Genomic DNA, 17,489 nt, shown 5'->3' with positions numbered 1-17,489 from the left:
CTTTAGACATTGTTTGAACTTGTGTTTCGCGCCATCTACTTATGATTGGACTGACAAAAGTGTTACTTAATGTCGAGTTCAGACTGCATGATTTTAGTCCCGATTTTGACTCGCCGACTGATTTTGAGAAATCGCAGACAAATGCCCAACATTCCAGGCAAACCGTAACTATCAAAGACGTGATCTGAGAGAATCGCCAATAAGTCGCTGACGTCCATGAGATGTTTGGTATACTAAATATCTGGAGCTATTCAAATCATGCTTTGTGAAATTAATTTTGACAGAAAATAATATCAGCGATTACCTACAGCCAATGAGAGAGCAGCATCCAATAGTATGGGTATCTGCAGGTCAGTGGGAGATTGGGGGAGAAGTTAAAAGTGCTTCTTTTCAGTCTATTTGAACCCAAGAAATGGAGGAAAAACTAGTGGACAGTTTGCATGAGCACCCGTGTCTGTTTGTCATGTCATCTGAGCAATTCCAACTAGGTTGAAAAAGAAAAAAGTTGAGGAGAAATTCCTAATGCCCTTGAAAATCATGCAGTCTGATGTGTAAACCAGGCCTGTGCTACATGTTGGAGCACGAAGTTGACCAGTAAAGAAGGTTGAAACAATTGTGTCGAAAATCTTTGTCCTTAAGAAATATATCTGAACACAATCATGCAAACACAAAATCTCAATCTTAAATAAACAGAACATCTGTTTTTGACCACCTACTTACTAATTGGCTTTGGAAATGTGTGGGTTTGTAAATCTATAGTAGCTATATTGGTTTCCCTGTTGGTGCTCAGCTTGATGATGTGTTCCCAGTTTGACGGCCTCATTTTTGCAGGATAGAGAGGGCAGGGGCGAATCCAGTGCAATGCTGGATGGAGCTAATTGTGCTCCATTCATCATCAGGTGGCATCCAGGGACCTGGAGAGGACAGGGCAAGGAGAACAGGGAGAGCGCAAGTGATCTGAGGTGAGGAGGGGGGGTCGCTCCAGGGGTGAGGGGCATCATCAGAGAGGCTGCAGAACAGGGGCAACTATCAGGTTGACCTTGGGGCTGATGGAGTGCCTTGCCCGCTGGGTGCGGAGGCCTGGGGAGTAATGGCGAAGGTGAACCCGGCTCTCCAGCGGATCCATTAGAGCCTAATGCTGTTGTTTTTAGCAGGGAGCGGTGGGAAGCAGAGGTCGGAAGTAAAATAAAGCTTATTCTCCCCTGTTTATGGTGTTATTCATCTGCACGTCATGGGCAATGGGGTGCTAGTGTGGGAGCAGTTACAGTACAGTATTGCTTTCTTTTTTGTGCTCCATAAAACTGAGGTCACTCGTTTATAACTGAAAGCTTTCTTTTGTGTCTGATCAGGGAGAGATAGTGATGGAGAGGTCAAAACAAAAGTCAGACAAACAGTTTGTCATCAACTTGAGTGATATGAGCAGAATGCTTTTGAGGGACATTTTTCATGATCTCCCAATACAATCTCACAGCAAATTGTAACTTTTGGGTTTAGTGGCTAATTTGGAATAAATTGTACAATCTGATTCGTACATTTGGATGGAATTCCCTCATTCCCCAACGAGAGGTAGGTTAAGGGGTTTGGGGTTACACCTCCGTTTGAAAATTGTATGTTTTCATATGAGTGAAATTGTATGGATTTGTACAAAATAATAAATAATAGTAAAATAATGTTTAGTTTTGTTGACCGCAAGTCTTCTTGTTAGCTATAAGCACCCTAGGTAGGGGTGGTCTCTTGTTTGATTTAATTTGATAGTATTACTGTCTTACTCTTTTCGCGAACTGTCACAGTTCACAATCCATTGACAGGGGGTGTAAAATCCTGTTCCTGGAGGGCAAACTTTTCTGAAAGTTGAGCTCCAAACTACCCAAATTAACCAGCTCGAAAACTTCTAGAAATCCTGAAGACCTGGAGCTGTTTCAGGTGGGTTTAATTGGCACTGGAGCTGAACTCTACTTTAAGATACCCCTTTAGGAGTAAGACTGGATGCCCCTGCCAAAAAATAATTTTATTCGTAAAAAAGTTTGAAACTTTCCTCATTCAAATGCAATCACTCGAAATGCACCTTTCAGAACAGAATGCTTTTCAATACCTTATGAGGAGTCACAATGACTGTTGTTAGACCTTGGCCCAGAATACCGTCTCCAGAGGGAACGCCATAGTAAGGGCACGTGGATCTCCTGAGAGTAGCTCTTTTTTGCCACCTCCATGGTCACATAATGTTGCGTGGGATACTGCCTCTCACCTTACAATATTTTTGGAGCGTCACTAGGGGTTTGAGGGAGGGTAGAACCTGAGGATTTGAAAGGTGATGATAGTACCTCTGAACTTCAGTAACACTCCTAAATGTCTGACAAATTGTTTGTGTGTGAAATTTGTGTCTTAATTCTAAATTAATGAACTTAATCTTGATTTCATCTTGATCCTTGGTGCTTTGGTGGGACAAGTCAGATTTGCCCGACCCTGTTTCAATCTATCGTTTTTTGGGGGATCACTCCCAGTCCTATTAATAAAGATCACCAATCTATATTTAATTGAAAATCCTGCAATTGCCGAATTGAACTAGATTATTTTATAGGAGAATCAAAGAGAAGCGCCAAATAGCACACACATACAAGCTCTCAGAAAACTGCTTAACGTTACTACTCTCATTGATGTTGCATTTGAGGTTGTGTCAAAAGATTTTTGTTTATATTTACTCCTCAAAACAGTAATGCAAATGTTTTTTCTCCTTTTGATGTGGAATATCTTTTGGCATCCAGTATTTGGGATAGCAGTTATTGGGATCAAGCAGGCAGTCAGGGGAGTTTCCGTTTAGTCTGACACACACCTCAAATCTAATTAAACTGCAATTTTAATTAACCTCCCAAAGTGCTCAGACACGAAGACGAGGAACAATTTCATTGACAAGCCTTTCCCTGTACGTTTCTTCCCCCATCCCATTCATTATGAATAAAGTGCTAATGAACTACTTTTGGAAAATTAATGCACTCGTCTATTTAAAGAAGTTGTTTTTCCGTTTCATGTTTTCGCTGATAAGAGGTGGGCTCACGTCTGTCTGAGGGGACTTGTCTTGGCTTTAGTTGCCATCAGAGGTGTGGAACTCTTTTCCTTGGTGATATCGCTCCCTACTTCTGCACGTCTGGGTCAGCGCGCCTTTGGCTTGAAATGAGAGAAGACAAACAAATAATACGCTCATCCTGGGAGCGGCCCGGCCCGGGTGAAATGATTTCATTTTCATCTTGATCTCTATCTTATCTGCCTCCTTTGTTCCCCTCACCTTTAGTGCTGCGTAGATCAAAGAATCTTGTTTTCTTTTCCTCCGAACACGCCGAGAGCAGGGCGTGGGTGTGGATTAGGCCCGGCAGGGGGTCTGTCCTCTTGCATTGGAGCTCTGGCTTTGGTGTAAATGAAGTTTGGCGCCCCTGGGACGTCGTTCCCCCTCCTGCTGTCGTTAACAAACAATATATGCCCTCTACGAAATATATGTCCTGGTCTGTGCCAACCTCATCAGTCTCCCGCTATGCTGGGTGCCCATCGTGAAAGTGTGGGAGCCTCCTGATGGGACGCTGAGGTGTGAATAGCCTGATGTTGGGAACTGGCTGGAATGGACTTGCCTCTGCTTGTCTGTAGCACTAACAACCCTAAGGAGTTTGGTAATAGGGGATTCGCCAGGGGGTCCCGAACAGCTAAACTCATTCCTCTCACTGTTTAGTAATAACACTGTGGAGGACTTTGTGCTTTCGAGATGGAAGATTCTGTTCATTTGTTTGCCCACCATTGGTGTCACAAAGCTTATTTAACTTTTAGTGTAATTGAGGTGTTGATTATTCAGGTAATCAGGTTTTACTTTAAGAGCAATACCTCAAAAATGAGAACGATGCTTTAAGATTCTTGCTGACATGGACTTAAAGGATTGTTTGGTTGTTTTCAACACACTGTAAAACCCAACAGTTAACTTTATCAAATGAAATTCAATTCAATTCAATTGATGAGTGTAGTTAACTCAAAATTGACTGAAAGTTAATTCTACTCATTTGAAAAGAGTTTTAAGCTCAGTGTTAAAGTTAATGAGTTAAATACCTCATTACTTCAGCTTAAATGGAGTAAGTGTACAGTACTCATATAGATTAGTTTTTTTAACTCAAATGGTTTGTATTGATTTTCTCAAATGGTTTGGTTTGAGTTGACTTAACTTATAAGGTTTTACAGTACTTAGTTGGTTTGAGTTCTCTTCATTTACTATGCTTCGTTTACTTAAATAGATTAAGTTCACAGTACTCCTTAGGATTTGTTTTTGATCTTAAATGGCTTGTTGCAATCGGTTTCCTCAAAGGGTTTTAGTTACCTTAATTTTTTGGGTTTTACAGTGTAGCATCTGTGGCATTTAAAAAAAATAAAAATCAGCCACTGATTTGGACAAAACAAAGTCAAGTTTCGAAATACATATAACGCAATGCACTCCAGCACGTTTGATGCAACACAACAATTATGTATTTTTCTTAATATAGAAATTATACTAACAATAATGCATGCTATTTGTAAAAATAGTTTTATTAATGATTTACAAATAGAATGGCATGGTGGCTCAGTGGTTAGCACTATCACCTCACAGCAAGAAAGTTGCTGTTTCGAGTCCCTGCTGGGTCAGTAGGTATTTCTGTGTGGAGTTTCCTCCATGTGCTCCGGTTTCCCTCACAGTCCAAACAAATGCAGTATAGGTGAATTGGGTCAAACAAAATTGACCATAGTGTATGAGTGTATGTGTGAAAGTGAGAGCGTATGGGTGTTTCCCAGTACTGGGTTGTGGCTGGAAGGGCATTCGCTGCGTAAAACATATGCTGGTGTTTCATTCCGCTGGGGTGACCCCTGAATAAGAGACTAAGATGAAGTAAAATGATTGAATGAATGAATTTACAAACAATCTTTAATTATTTACTAATTTATTTAAAATTATTATTATTATTATTATTATTATTATTATTATTTATTTATTTATTTATTTATTTATTTGTTCTCTTTATTCCAGACACAAGGTTCAATAGTACAAAAGACAAAAAAGACAAACCACACAATATAAATTAAAAAAGACTGATTGAAAATTTTATTTTTTTTCCTTTTTAAATACTTTCCAAATTATGTTTAACAGAGCAAGGAAATTCTTACAGTATGTTTGATAATATTTTTTCTTCTGGAGAAAGTCTTATTTGTTTTATTTCAGCTAGAATAAAAGCAGTTTTTATTTTTTTAAGCTATATATATATATATATATATATATATATATATATATATATATATATATATATATATATATATATATATATATATATATATATATATATATATTATTATTATTATTATTATTATTATTATTTTATTTATTTTTTTTTTTTATTATATAGTAGCCAAAATAGCTACAAAATCTTAAATCAAGAAGCGTTTTCTAAGAAACAAGCAAAATAATCTAGGTAAACACAATTATTTTAACCCACTGGCAGATTATTTTGTTTGTTTTCTTGTAAAACTCACTTCACTTTCACTTATTATTTGCAAAAAAATATTTACTTAAATTACTTAACTACTTCTGAAAACAAAACAATACTGATTAAACGTTTAGAAAATGCTTCTTGATTTATTTTTTTAGATATTTTGACGACAACAAATTTTCTTAAAGTACATCAGTACATTTTAATGAATTCAATCCACTTCTCTAACTTTATACTGTATATATATATATATTGAGAGAAGTGCAGTTTAAAAGCAATACACTCACGATTATGCTGTTGCACTAAAACTACAATGCATTGTGACCTCATGCTGACACATATGCTTGTGACACGGCTTAATTCCGACTCTTTATATGTTGACATTGCAAATTTAGAAGAGTTCAGATTTGGCTGCGCTGCTGGAAGACACTTTAAACAGAACAGATTTTTGACTAAATATCAATTTCCCTTTGCCCGCTGACATCAAGTGTGCGTCCCGCTGCGTCGCGATGTGTGTCCACATACGTGAGGAAGAGGACCTGAGGTAATGGAATGCCCAATGTGTCGCTCCAGCGGCCCTCAGCTCAGCCAGGATCCACAGCGGGCTCTTCTGTGGCAGGTTCTCCTCGGCTTGCCGCGGTGTCAGCCTGTTTGTGTGTGTGTGAGAGAAGTGCGGAGGAGCAGTGAAAACAAGACTCTCCCCAGGCTAGTGTTATTCCAACCTCCTGCCTTCCTCAATCCACTTTTGAAGGCAGGAAATCGGAGTTAGCTCATGGTTTGAGGGCCATGTGGTAATGGTTTAGACTGTAGAGACCCATGACCTGCACGCTCACACACACGCACACACAGATAGCTTGTCCCTCAAAGTCTTCTTTTCTCATATAGCAGCCGATACAATGGAGTGTATGTTGGACTTTTGTTTCGGTTGATAACGTGAACCAGATGGGAGTCAGGACAGGGGAGTCTTGTTAAATATTTGCTAAGAAAAAAAACCCTGAGACGTGGTCTAATTATATCTATTTGTCTTGTGTGGCTTTTTGGGAAGGCGATGTGGTTATGCAGGCCATATTGGGCTTCATTTTTCAAGTGTGGGATTCGGTACAAAGCGTGGGAGATGGATGAGATGTGTGTGTGTGTGTGTGTGTGTGTGTGTGTGTGTGTGTGTGTGTGTGTGTGTGTGTGTGTGTGTGTGTGTGTGTGTGTGTGTGTGTGTGCTAGACTGCAGATAGTTTGATCTGGTTTTGCCTGAGACCCATATAATTATTTATTTTTGGGGATGATATTCCAAGAAGGTTGCTGGTTCGAGTCCCTGCTGGGTCAGTTGGCATTTCTGTGTGGAGTTTGCATGGTCTCCTTTGCCTGGGTTTTCCTCTGGATGCTCCGGTTTCCCCACAGTCCAAAGACATGCGCTATACATGAATTGACTAAATTGGCCATAGTGTATGTGTGTGAATGTATGTTTCCCGGTACTGGGTTGCAGCTGGACAGGCGTCCGCTGTGTAAAACATATGCTGGATAAGTTGACGGTTCATTCCGCTGTGGCAGTCATTGATGTAAAAAGGGACTAAGCCGAAGGAAAATTAATGAATTAATATTCCAGTATTTCCCAGTGTTGGGTTGCGGCTGGAAGGGCATCCGCTGCCTAAAACAAATGCTGGATAAATTGGCGGTTCATTTCGCTGTGGTGACCCCAAATTAATAAAGGGACTACATTTACAATGTTGTTATTTTCTCAGCTTTATCATTCCAAACATTTCTTCTGTGAAAAAAATAGGAAAAATGATATTTTAAAATAACATGGAGCAATATGAGAGTGATAAAATGATGACAGAATACATTTTTTAAGTGAAAACATTTCCTTTAAATGCATATAAATGCATAAATGCGCAATATGTAAGACCTATGTACCTTAATTCCTTTATGCAGTACAAACAAAAAGACAGATGTGTCTTATGTTAGCATCTCTATGCATAGACAGCCTCTCCCTCTTTTTCTACTTTGATTTGCGCCGCGGGCTTTGATCCAGGGGTTCAATAGCTGGTCGTCTCATTGTGGACATGATCAACTGCAGTGACATTTCAATTGATCTCCATGAAAGGCCTGTGGATGGCGACTGAAGTGCTTCCAGATAAACCTGGGCAGGGTTGAGCAGAGAGCCTGGAGCTCTTATAAAGCAGACTCAGGGCAAAGGCATAGTGATGCTCACTGCGGCATGGCAGTGCCCTCCTGCTGGCTCCATTTTGCCAGGACATTTCATTCTTCTTTAGTGCTGCCAGTCTGTTTGTGTAGGCCCTCCGGAGAGGCATAGGCTGTGTCAGGGTTTGGAAATATGGACAGAGTTGATTTTTCCACGTTGGATTTATGTTCTTGTCTTCAAATAATTGTCTAACAGTACATAGACAGAATTGTGCAAATTTAAACTGAAAAGATTAGATTTAAAGGGATAATTTAGCCAAGAAAGAAAAAAAAATTGCTGTCCAAGATGACTGTTTTCTTTATAAAACTCTAAACAAGAAATCATGGTCTTTGGTGATTCATAAAATGTAAATCAATGTCACTATTTTCTGACACAAATTCATACAGGCAAAACAAAATTAACACACATGGCTCCAGAAGATACACTGAGATCATATGAAGTGAAAAATCAATAAGATTATGTGATAGGAAACTAGTGCTTTGAATCATTGTGAACACACTCAAGATGTTTGCCAAGATTGAAAATAATAATGTCAGTAATGTTCAGTTTCTTGCACAGACCGATTGTTGTGCTTTATACAGTAAGAACCCAGTGTATCAATTTTATTTTGCCTGTATGACTTGTGTTTAAAGGGATAGTTCACCAAAAATGAAAATTCACTCACCCACAAGTGTTTCCATATCTTTAAGAGTTTCTTTCTTTTGGTGAACACAAAAGCAGATATTTTGAAGCAGTGGTGTTGCGAAGGGGGCTGTTGGGGGCTTAAGCCCTTGATGTATTGTTAAAAGCCCCTGATCTTTTGGAATATGTGCACTTAAAAAAATAGCATGTAAAACATTAATTTTGTTATCCAAGTACTTAAAATTACCACACACATTTTGAGCATTCCACTTATCGCAGCATTTGTGTTGGGTATTTAAATAGTCAGCTGTTCAGCAGTAACTGTTTCTACCAGCAGGTGGGAGTGGGACTGTTGTCACAGGGCAAAAAAATCCCACCACTGCACTGTCGTCATTCATTCATTAATTATGAGGTAATAATACAACTGTTTCGCGAAACTGAATAGTTTTAACTACTGATAAAGCCTAATATGTTTTCACAGTATAAAATGTGTGTAGTTTTGGTGAAATAAAATAACTGTAATCAATAAAATGAGTGTCATATTAATGTAAACACCTGCAAATTATTCAGAAAAACATAAATTGTACTAGCTTTCTAGATATGATATAGATATCTAGACATATTCATCTAGATATAATATAGCCAGTCACATCTGTTTCTGTAATAGTAAATCACAGTGACTTCATGCATCTAGCTTATTATTTTATAGCTATGTTCTACTGTAACATGCTATGTCATTTATCATCAGATTATAAAACGACTTTATTCTTATGAAAATACCTAAGATGGCTGGAAGGACACATATCCGATTGTTAAGTCGTGACAAATGAAATACTGTTTCCGGGTCCAAGCCGCTACTCATTTGAATTGAGAAAATGTTCGTTTATGGCCACTTTTTAATCATATCACACTTTAAAGTGAATTTTATATAAAATCATGGTGTGCACATGACTTTTAACTGAAAATCTGAAAAAAAAAATCTGAAAATTTTTACAATTTATAAAAATATGTATCACTTTCTGGCCATCGGATATTAGGCATGGATATATACATTGCGATCGTGATTTTCTAAAGTATTTATTATTACCATTTGATGGGTCTCCCCATACAGTTTGATAGAGTGCTTGGACCCGGAAATCGCTTCGCGTGACGTCACACTTAACAAGCGGATAGACCATTTATTGTTGCATGGAGTGTTCAGTGGGGTGTTCAAAACCATTGCCATCCATAGTAGGTCAATTTAATACTTAGAGAGTCAATGGTTACAGGTTTTATTAAAGATATTTAAAATATCTTCTATTGTGTTAAATAAATGACAGAAAGTCATAAAGGTTTGAAACACAAGGGTTATTATATGATAATGATATTTTTACATACAAAAAGTGTACTTAAACGTGTTCAACTGCAGTTTCTAGGTAAAATGAACACTATAGTATACATGCAAACAACTTTTGTTCCTTCCCACTAATGATACTTACAGGGACATATTATAATTGGATGAATATTTTAATGTAATTTTTTGCACCTGTCTATGTCACGGTCTGGTAGGGAGGAGATGAGGACTCAATTGCAGAAATAAAATGGGTTTATTGATAATAAAAATGAAACAAAAATGCAACAAAAACCACCCCGACGGGGCAAAACGTAACTAAACACAAAAAGGCCCACAAACTTGGCTGGGCTGGCAAGACAGGACTGGAGCAGGAACACAGGGGAGTATTGACTACAAACAGGACAGCAGACATGAGTAGAATATACATGTAAGGGGGAAATAATTATTTAACAGACAGGTGAAAAGGATAAACTAAAAATGGGTTAACAAAGAGGGTGGGCATGACACAAAGAAAAACACAAGCCATGTGTTCACATAAAACGAGACTAGAACACGCAGCCAATGAGAGAACTCATTAACCACGTGTTCACATGGGACACTAAAGCATGCGGTGCATGTAGAAATGTACCACATGCTAAACACAAAACCAACAGAAGACTGAACGTAAGAGTACACGTTAAATAAAAACTCACTGTGCACTCACACATGCAACGTGCATGTTTCATCTCAGCGCCAACCCAAACCCAAACCAACTAGACTGAGACGTTGAGAATGAAACACCACGCTGTAGACAGAATGAACACACCCACCAGGACGAGAGCATGCCTCGCAAGCTGAAGCGCACACGGCCAAAGCACGGTCGAGACTACGCTCATACAAAAAGACACACAATGTCAGAAAATGAGTGCTCTACCCGAGAAAACTCATGCTGAGCACAACATACAAGACATGACAGAACTAGTGTCTGGACTCCGAAACAAGAATTAACAAGACCGGAGTAGCAGAATCCTGACAGTCTATCTCCATATGGACAACTGTTCTGGCATGGTCAGTTTCCTTGGTAGCTCACCTTGTATGGTGTTGTACTTGTGAATAAGTGCGCTTGAATCCAGTAAATCATTATTCCACTAAAGAGATAATAGCAATGATACTTCATTGTAAATCTACATAGTCATAGTGCACTTCTTTGTTATGTTTGCTTAAAAAAACACTTTTGGTTTGGATTAGGGAAGGGTTTAATCTGTGGTTCACTAGTCTAGGTGATCTATACAGCAAGCCTTGCCTTCTTGTTGGCGTGTATAAAAAGGAAGTGTATCTGAAGTGTACAACAAAACATTTACTCTAAGTAATATATTTTAGATTTGCAAAAATGTTGACATCGCTCTCTAGCGGATTTGTCTGAAACGTGCAAAAAACCATACCCGGAGCAACGTATTTTAAGTTTCACAAAAATGTAGGTTGAGGCACGTATCTACCTAAGAAAAAAATCACTAACATCTCAGATACCTTATAGTGAGTTAACTAACAGCAAATTTAAATTTTTTGGGTGAACTGTAAGATTAAATCTTGTACTTGTACTTTTAGAATAGTTCACAAATGATAAATCTGTAATGATTTTCTTCATTCCAAACTATATGTTTTTCTTTCTTCTGTGAAAATAAAGCAGAATTGGTACTAATATTGTAGCCTCAGTTTCCTGTTCTTAGCACCCGGTGTGGTCTTCTGCTGCTGTAGCCCATCCACCTCAAGGTCGGACGTGTTGTGTGTTCAGAGATGTTCTTCTGCATACCTCGGTTGTAACGAGTGATTATTTGAGTTACTGTTGCCATTCTCCTTTGACCTCTGGCATCAACAAGTCATTTGAGCCCACAGAACTGCCGCTCACTGGATATTTTCTCTATTTTGGACCATTCTCTGTAAACCCTAGAAATGGTTGTGCATGAAAATCCCAGTAGATCCACATTTTCTGAAATACTCAGAGCAGCCCGTCTGGCACCAACAACCATGCTACGTTCAAAGTCACTTAAATCAACTTTCTTCCCCATTCTGATGCTCAGTTTGAACTGCAGCAGATGATCTTAACCATTTTTACATGCCTACATGCATTGAGTTGCTGGCTGATTAAAAATTTGTGTTAACAAGCAGTTGGACATGGTATGTTTAACTGCAGTTTTTAGATAAAATAAATATGTCTGGGCTGCTCTATCAGTAAAAATATATTTTGAATGACATGAAGATGAGCAAATAATGACAGGATTTTTTTTTTTTTTTTGCGTAAACTGTCCCTTAAGGTGAGCGTGGAAGTGTATGCGTGCATGTGTGTGTGAGAGCGTGTGTGTATGTGTCAGCACATCAATGCACTACAACAGTCTCTGTCTCTGTGTCCACACTCAGTCACTACATTCTGTGTCAGCCCAACTGTTGCATGACTGTTCTTATTGTAAGTATAAAACCTTTGGACTGTGGAAACGTTTAACTGACGCCTACTTTTGAGGTTCTTGTGGCCAATTTTGAAAGCTGAAGGCCATCAAAAGTTGAAAAGAAGAGATTCTTTGTGCTCATAGTAATGATGGCGGCGATGGCCACAATGATGTCACCAGCGTAAAACCTGGTTAGCCAACATAGCTAGTTCTCTCTGAAGAAAGTATTAGAATAAATATTCTTCTGGTTATTGATACACAAAGCGTGATTAATTTCAAACATGTTTATTGCAGCATGGAGAACTTGGACAGAAACAGAGAGCCTTTGATGCTCTTTCAGCTGTGTGGAAATGCATTTGCCCAGCCTCTCTTTTTTCCTCTCTCTTTCTTTCTCTCTCGCTCTCATTCTTTCAGGACTCCGAGAGAAAGGGTTTCATGAACAAGCTGTATGCCATTCAGGATGTGTGTATCAGTGTGCAGAATGCTCTGGATGAAGTGGCCTCCTATGGTGAGAGGATAAAGAAGTAAGTATCAGCTCTCGCCGCTTGTGCCTGAGCAGACACGTGGGCATCCCTGTGCCAACCTCTGTCACATCTTACTCAGTCGGTTAAACAAACACACACACTTGCCTGCACTGGGAAAGAATCATTTTCATTATCAGGGTTTTCATTTTATTTTCAAGTGGAATGTCCAAATATTTTTCAAATACTATCTTTATCAATCAATTATTTAACCAATTAATCAATAAAAGTCATTGTTAATTATTTAAATTTCTTTAAAATGTGTGTATATGTATATATATATATATATATATATATATATATATATATATATATATATATATATATATATATAAAGTTTATGTATTTATGTCTGTTGTACGTTGTTATCAGTGCTCGACATTTTTAATAACTTTTTTGCTTACCAGCCACTGTAGCTAGTACTTTTCCTAAGTTGCATTTTCACTAGCGATAATTTTGTGGTTAGGAAAATACATTTAATTTGCCTCAATTTCAGTTTTGCATGCTAAAATTCATTTTAAGTAATTTTACTTGTTTTAGATCTTTTAAAACCCTTATGACCACCCAAATTATTCATTCATTCATTCATTTTCGTGCGTCTTAGTCTCTATTTCAGAGGTCGCCATTACAGGGAAACACCCATACATTCTCACATTCAGACATGCACTTATACAGTATGACCGATTTTGTTTACCCAATTCACCTATAGTTCATGTCTTCAAACTGAGGGGGAAACCGGAGCACCTGGAGGAAACCCACGCCAACACAGGGAGAACATGCAAACTCCACACAGAAATGCCAACTAACCCAGCCAATGACCTTCTAACTGTGAGGCAACAGTGCTAACCACTGAGCCACCATGCTGCCCACCCAAATTATAATATGCAAAATATACAGTAACAGCTGGTATACATTACTTAGCATAAGTGTATCAAAACCTTTCATCAAAGTTGATGTAAAACCAAAACACCCGTTCTTGTCTTAGGACAACTTTGATTAACAGTTTTGATCCATTTAAAATGTTGACTTATACAGCTGAAATCTACTAGCATTTGGAGGGTTGGCGGGTGTTAATGTCAAGCCCTGATTGCTATGTACATTATGAAAATAATACATTTAGCATTGTTTTTACTACTTATGAATGGATCATATGCCTGATAAAAAGCTTCATTATCATTGCATTGAACATGTCTTTGTAGATTTTGCTGTAACTATGATATTTAAAAAGGAAAGAAAAAAAAACCTATATATATATATATATATATATATATATATATATATATATATATATATATATATATATATATATATATATATATATATATATATATATATTACTAATTTCTAATAACTAATTTTGTCTTTGCCATAATGACATGCGATATGTTCGAATTCAGTTTTCGCATTGCAATTTGAAGACTAAACTAGATTAATCATGTTAACTAGGCAACAGAGTTTGGTTAATTAGGCACAACATTGAACAACGGGTTTGTTTTGCAGCCAGTCGAAAGGGGGATAATATTACCAACCTTAAAAATTGTTATTATTATTTCAGCCAAACTAAAATAAATATATTTTTTTAAAGAATAACAAAATATAGGAAATACTCTGAAAAACCCTGCTCTGTTAAACATCACTTATGAAATATTTGAAAAAGAATACAAATTGCACAGGAGGCATAATTTTGCCTTTAACTGTGTAATTTATGTATGCATGTATGTACTTATTTACTAATTTATTTATTTACTTATTTATGTATTCATTTATTTATTTATATCTTATTTATTTATATTATGTCTACATATAATATCTTTTTACCGTCCCACTCATTTGAAAACTGTGTCTACAATCCCTATGACCGAGTTCATGCTACAGCATCAAAGTGAAATCTCTACATCCATTTGTACTGTAATCAAAGTAGTGCAAGCACATGGAGTATATCCAAAATCAAACAGGGTATTATGTTTTTCAATGTGTGTGTTTTGACTATCACACTATATCTAGTTTAGGCAATATCACTGAACAAAGCAGCATCCCTTTGATTTTGTCACCATTCATGCCTGGTGTAGACATGGTGTCAGGTCATGTCGATATCCTTAAACCTTCACCCTTTTCTTTCTTCGCAGTACCTTCAACTGGACCGTGCCTTTCCTCAGCTGGCTGGCAATAGTGGCTCTATGTGTGGTCACTCTAGTGGTGTACTTCATTCCTCTCAGATACATCGTACTGGCCTGGGGTGAGCCGTCATCCATTACAATCGCAATTTGTAAAGTAACATAAGATGTAGTCGCATGTTACACACAAAGCACATTTTCCAAAATACAAAGCATATTTTAGAATTTCAAATAGATTATTGCAGGAGGTCACAGAGTTTAGTGGCAGTCTAAGTTTGCATGCTCCAGGGATTGGCCACCCGCATGGCAGGGAAGAGACTAAACTGCTGAGTTGACTGGGAGAAATGCCCCCTGTGCTCTTTTACTGTATACTGTGTTCAGATCTGAAGCTCTGCAGGGTCGGAGAGCATCAGTACAGGATCTTATAATGTCTTTCTGAACTGTGCTGTCTAAGTGAGATCTAACACAGCAATGTTGTTTCACTTCTCAGGGGTGAACAAGTTTACCAAAAAACTACGAGACCCGTACAGCATCGACAACAATGAGCTTTTGGACTTCTTGTCCCGAGTGCCCTCAGATGTTCAAGTGGTAGGTTACATTTTGCTGGTTTCACCAATGTTGTCTAATTGTAACTCTGACACATGCACATGTGTTGATTTGCATAATGTTGCGTGGGATGTCATGTGATGTTAGAAAAGTTAAGGGTTAGTTAGCAAGCCTAAATGACATTTTTCATAATTTGCTCTTACTCGCTTCTTTCCAAACCCATAAGGATTTTTTTGACAACACCTTAGAATAATGGTCCATTAATGTTAGTTAATGTATTTACTAACATTAAGTATGAATAATCTTGAAAGCATTTATTAATCATAGTTTAACATTAACTGATGCATAATTTTTTAGAGAGTGTGACCTGCCAATACCGGTTCCGTTCTTTGTTTTCTAAGAAGTGTAATTGACAGCATATATAAACAAATTATACTTTTACTTCATTTTTTTTCATTCTAAAATATAAACATTACCCAGCAGGCACATAAGACGTTAATATTAGGTTAGATTTAGGTCATGACGTCAGGTAACCAAAATTCAATGTCTAGCCAGCGTCTAAGGACAACGTTACCTAGCAAACAATTTTGTAATTAACAGACGTCTAAAAGACATGCAAACATCTTTTAAAAAAATGCTTGCTGGGTATTCTGATGTCCAATAATGCCGACAAATGGTGTTGATATTTGGTTGATTTTAGATTGTGTTGGAAAATGACCAAAATCCAACATAGAACCAACATCTTAAACTAATGTTTATATTAATGTAATGTTTATATTGATGTCAAATACTGACATTTATTCATCAGGTAGAGGAACCAAATTCAACACCTGATAGACATCATAGAGGTAGCATCCACACAATGTCAAGCTGTAACATCATTAGACGTTGATATTTGGTTGATCTTAGGTTGGACGCTGGCTTTTGACGTCGTCCTGACGTTGAGTTCGGACATCAAACTGTATTTCAGTTCACGCAACTTTTTATAACTTTACCATTGTTCTTTTTCCAAAGATAAGCATATGCTTATAATGCATTTTTAGAATAATTACAAATACATAACTGTATGTATAGTTTTGTAATATTGCTTTATAGATATGAATTTTCACATTTTGTCTATTTTTCTTGTTCTGGTAAAGCATACACTTAAAGTGTTGCTAAACAGCATTAAACTCTCCCTATATCTTTAAAGATGGTGATATGCAGTACCTTAACCTCCCCATAGAATCACTAAAGAACCATTACTGGTGGTACAGTTTATCGGAAATAGCTATTTTAAAAAGCACCTCAACTACCACAAATAATCGCTGAAGACCCAATTTAGGTGTGAGTGTGCATTTGCTTAGTTAAAACGTGACTGATGTTTTTTTTTTTTTTTTTAAATGCAGTTATGACTGATATGTCTAGTTGATTTGAAAAATAGCAAAAAAAAAAAAGAAAAAAACAAGCCCCCCAAAAAATCAATAATTAATTCATTCAATCATTTTCTTTTCGGCTTAGTCCCTTTATTAATCTGGGGTCGCCACAGCGAAATGAACCACCAACTTATCCAGCATATGTTTTACATAACGTATACCCTTCCAGCCGCAACCCATTCACACACACACTACGGACAATTTTAGTTTACCCAATTCACCTATACCGCATGTCTTCTGGGGGAAACCGGAGCACCCGGAGGAAACCCACGCGAACACAGGGAGAATTTGCAAACTCCACACAAAAATGCCAACTGACCCAGCCGATGCTCGAACCAGTGACCTTCTTGCTGTGAGGCAACATCATAATATAATACTATTTATTTGATAGCATTAATCTGTCAAATTTCTTACTGTCACTATTTGGGTAACGGGTCAAAATGAACATCGCTAACAACCCTGCAGGCACAGGACTTCAACATGATGTCATATAGACATTGTACCCCAACGTACCCCAATGTCGTGGGGATGTTGAATTTTGTTTGGTAATGAAAATCGGGTTGACGTTAGAACCCAACGTCAGGCCAACATCAATGTCCAATGTCCAACCAAAAATCAACCTAAAGTCAACCAAATATCAAGTCTAATTATGTTACATCTTGATGTTGTGTGGACATTACCACTGTGACATCTATCAGATGTTGGATTTTGGTCACTTTCCAACACATCCTAAAATCAACTAAATATCAATGTTATTGGACGTCAAAATAACCTTGTCCTTAGACGTTGGCTAGACATTGAATTTTAGTCACCTGACGTCATGGCATAAATCTAAC

At 37.6% G+C, this 17,489-nt stretch overlaps 1 protein-coding gene across 3 annotated transcripts in view; it reads left to right on the top strand.

Moving 5' to 3' along the window:
• Positions 1–17,489, top strand: part of mctp1a (multiple C2 domains, transmembrane 1a) — a 336,941-nt gene that overhangs the window by 298,163 nt on the left and 21,289 nt on the right. For all 3 annotated transcript variants that reach the window (XM_056458476.1, XM_056458475.1, XM_056458477.1), the window contains 3 exons: positions 12,472–12,581; positions 14,705–14,814; positions 15,183–15,280. In XM_056458476.1, the coding sequence (XP_056314451.1) occupies positions 12,472–12,581; positions 14,705–14,814; positions 15,183–15,280 (318 nt within the window). The remainder of the gene's footprint in view (positions 1–12,471; positions 12,582–14,704; positions 14,815–15,182; positions 15,281–17,489) is intronic.

Source organism: Danio aesculapii, chromosome 5, assembly GCF_903798145.1.
Source record: "Danio aesculapii chromosome 5, fDanAes4.1, whole genome shotgun sequence".
NCBI classification, from domain to species: domain Eukaryota; kingdom Metazoa; phylum Chordata; class Actinopteri; order Cypriniformes; family Danionidae; genus Danio; species Danio aesculapii.
Note: the sequence above shows the minus strand (reverse complement) of the source record. Positions and strands in the feature narration are given on the sequence as shown.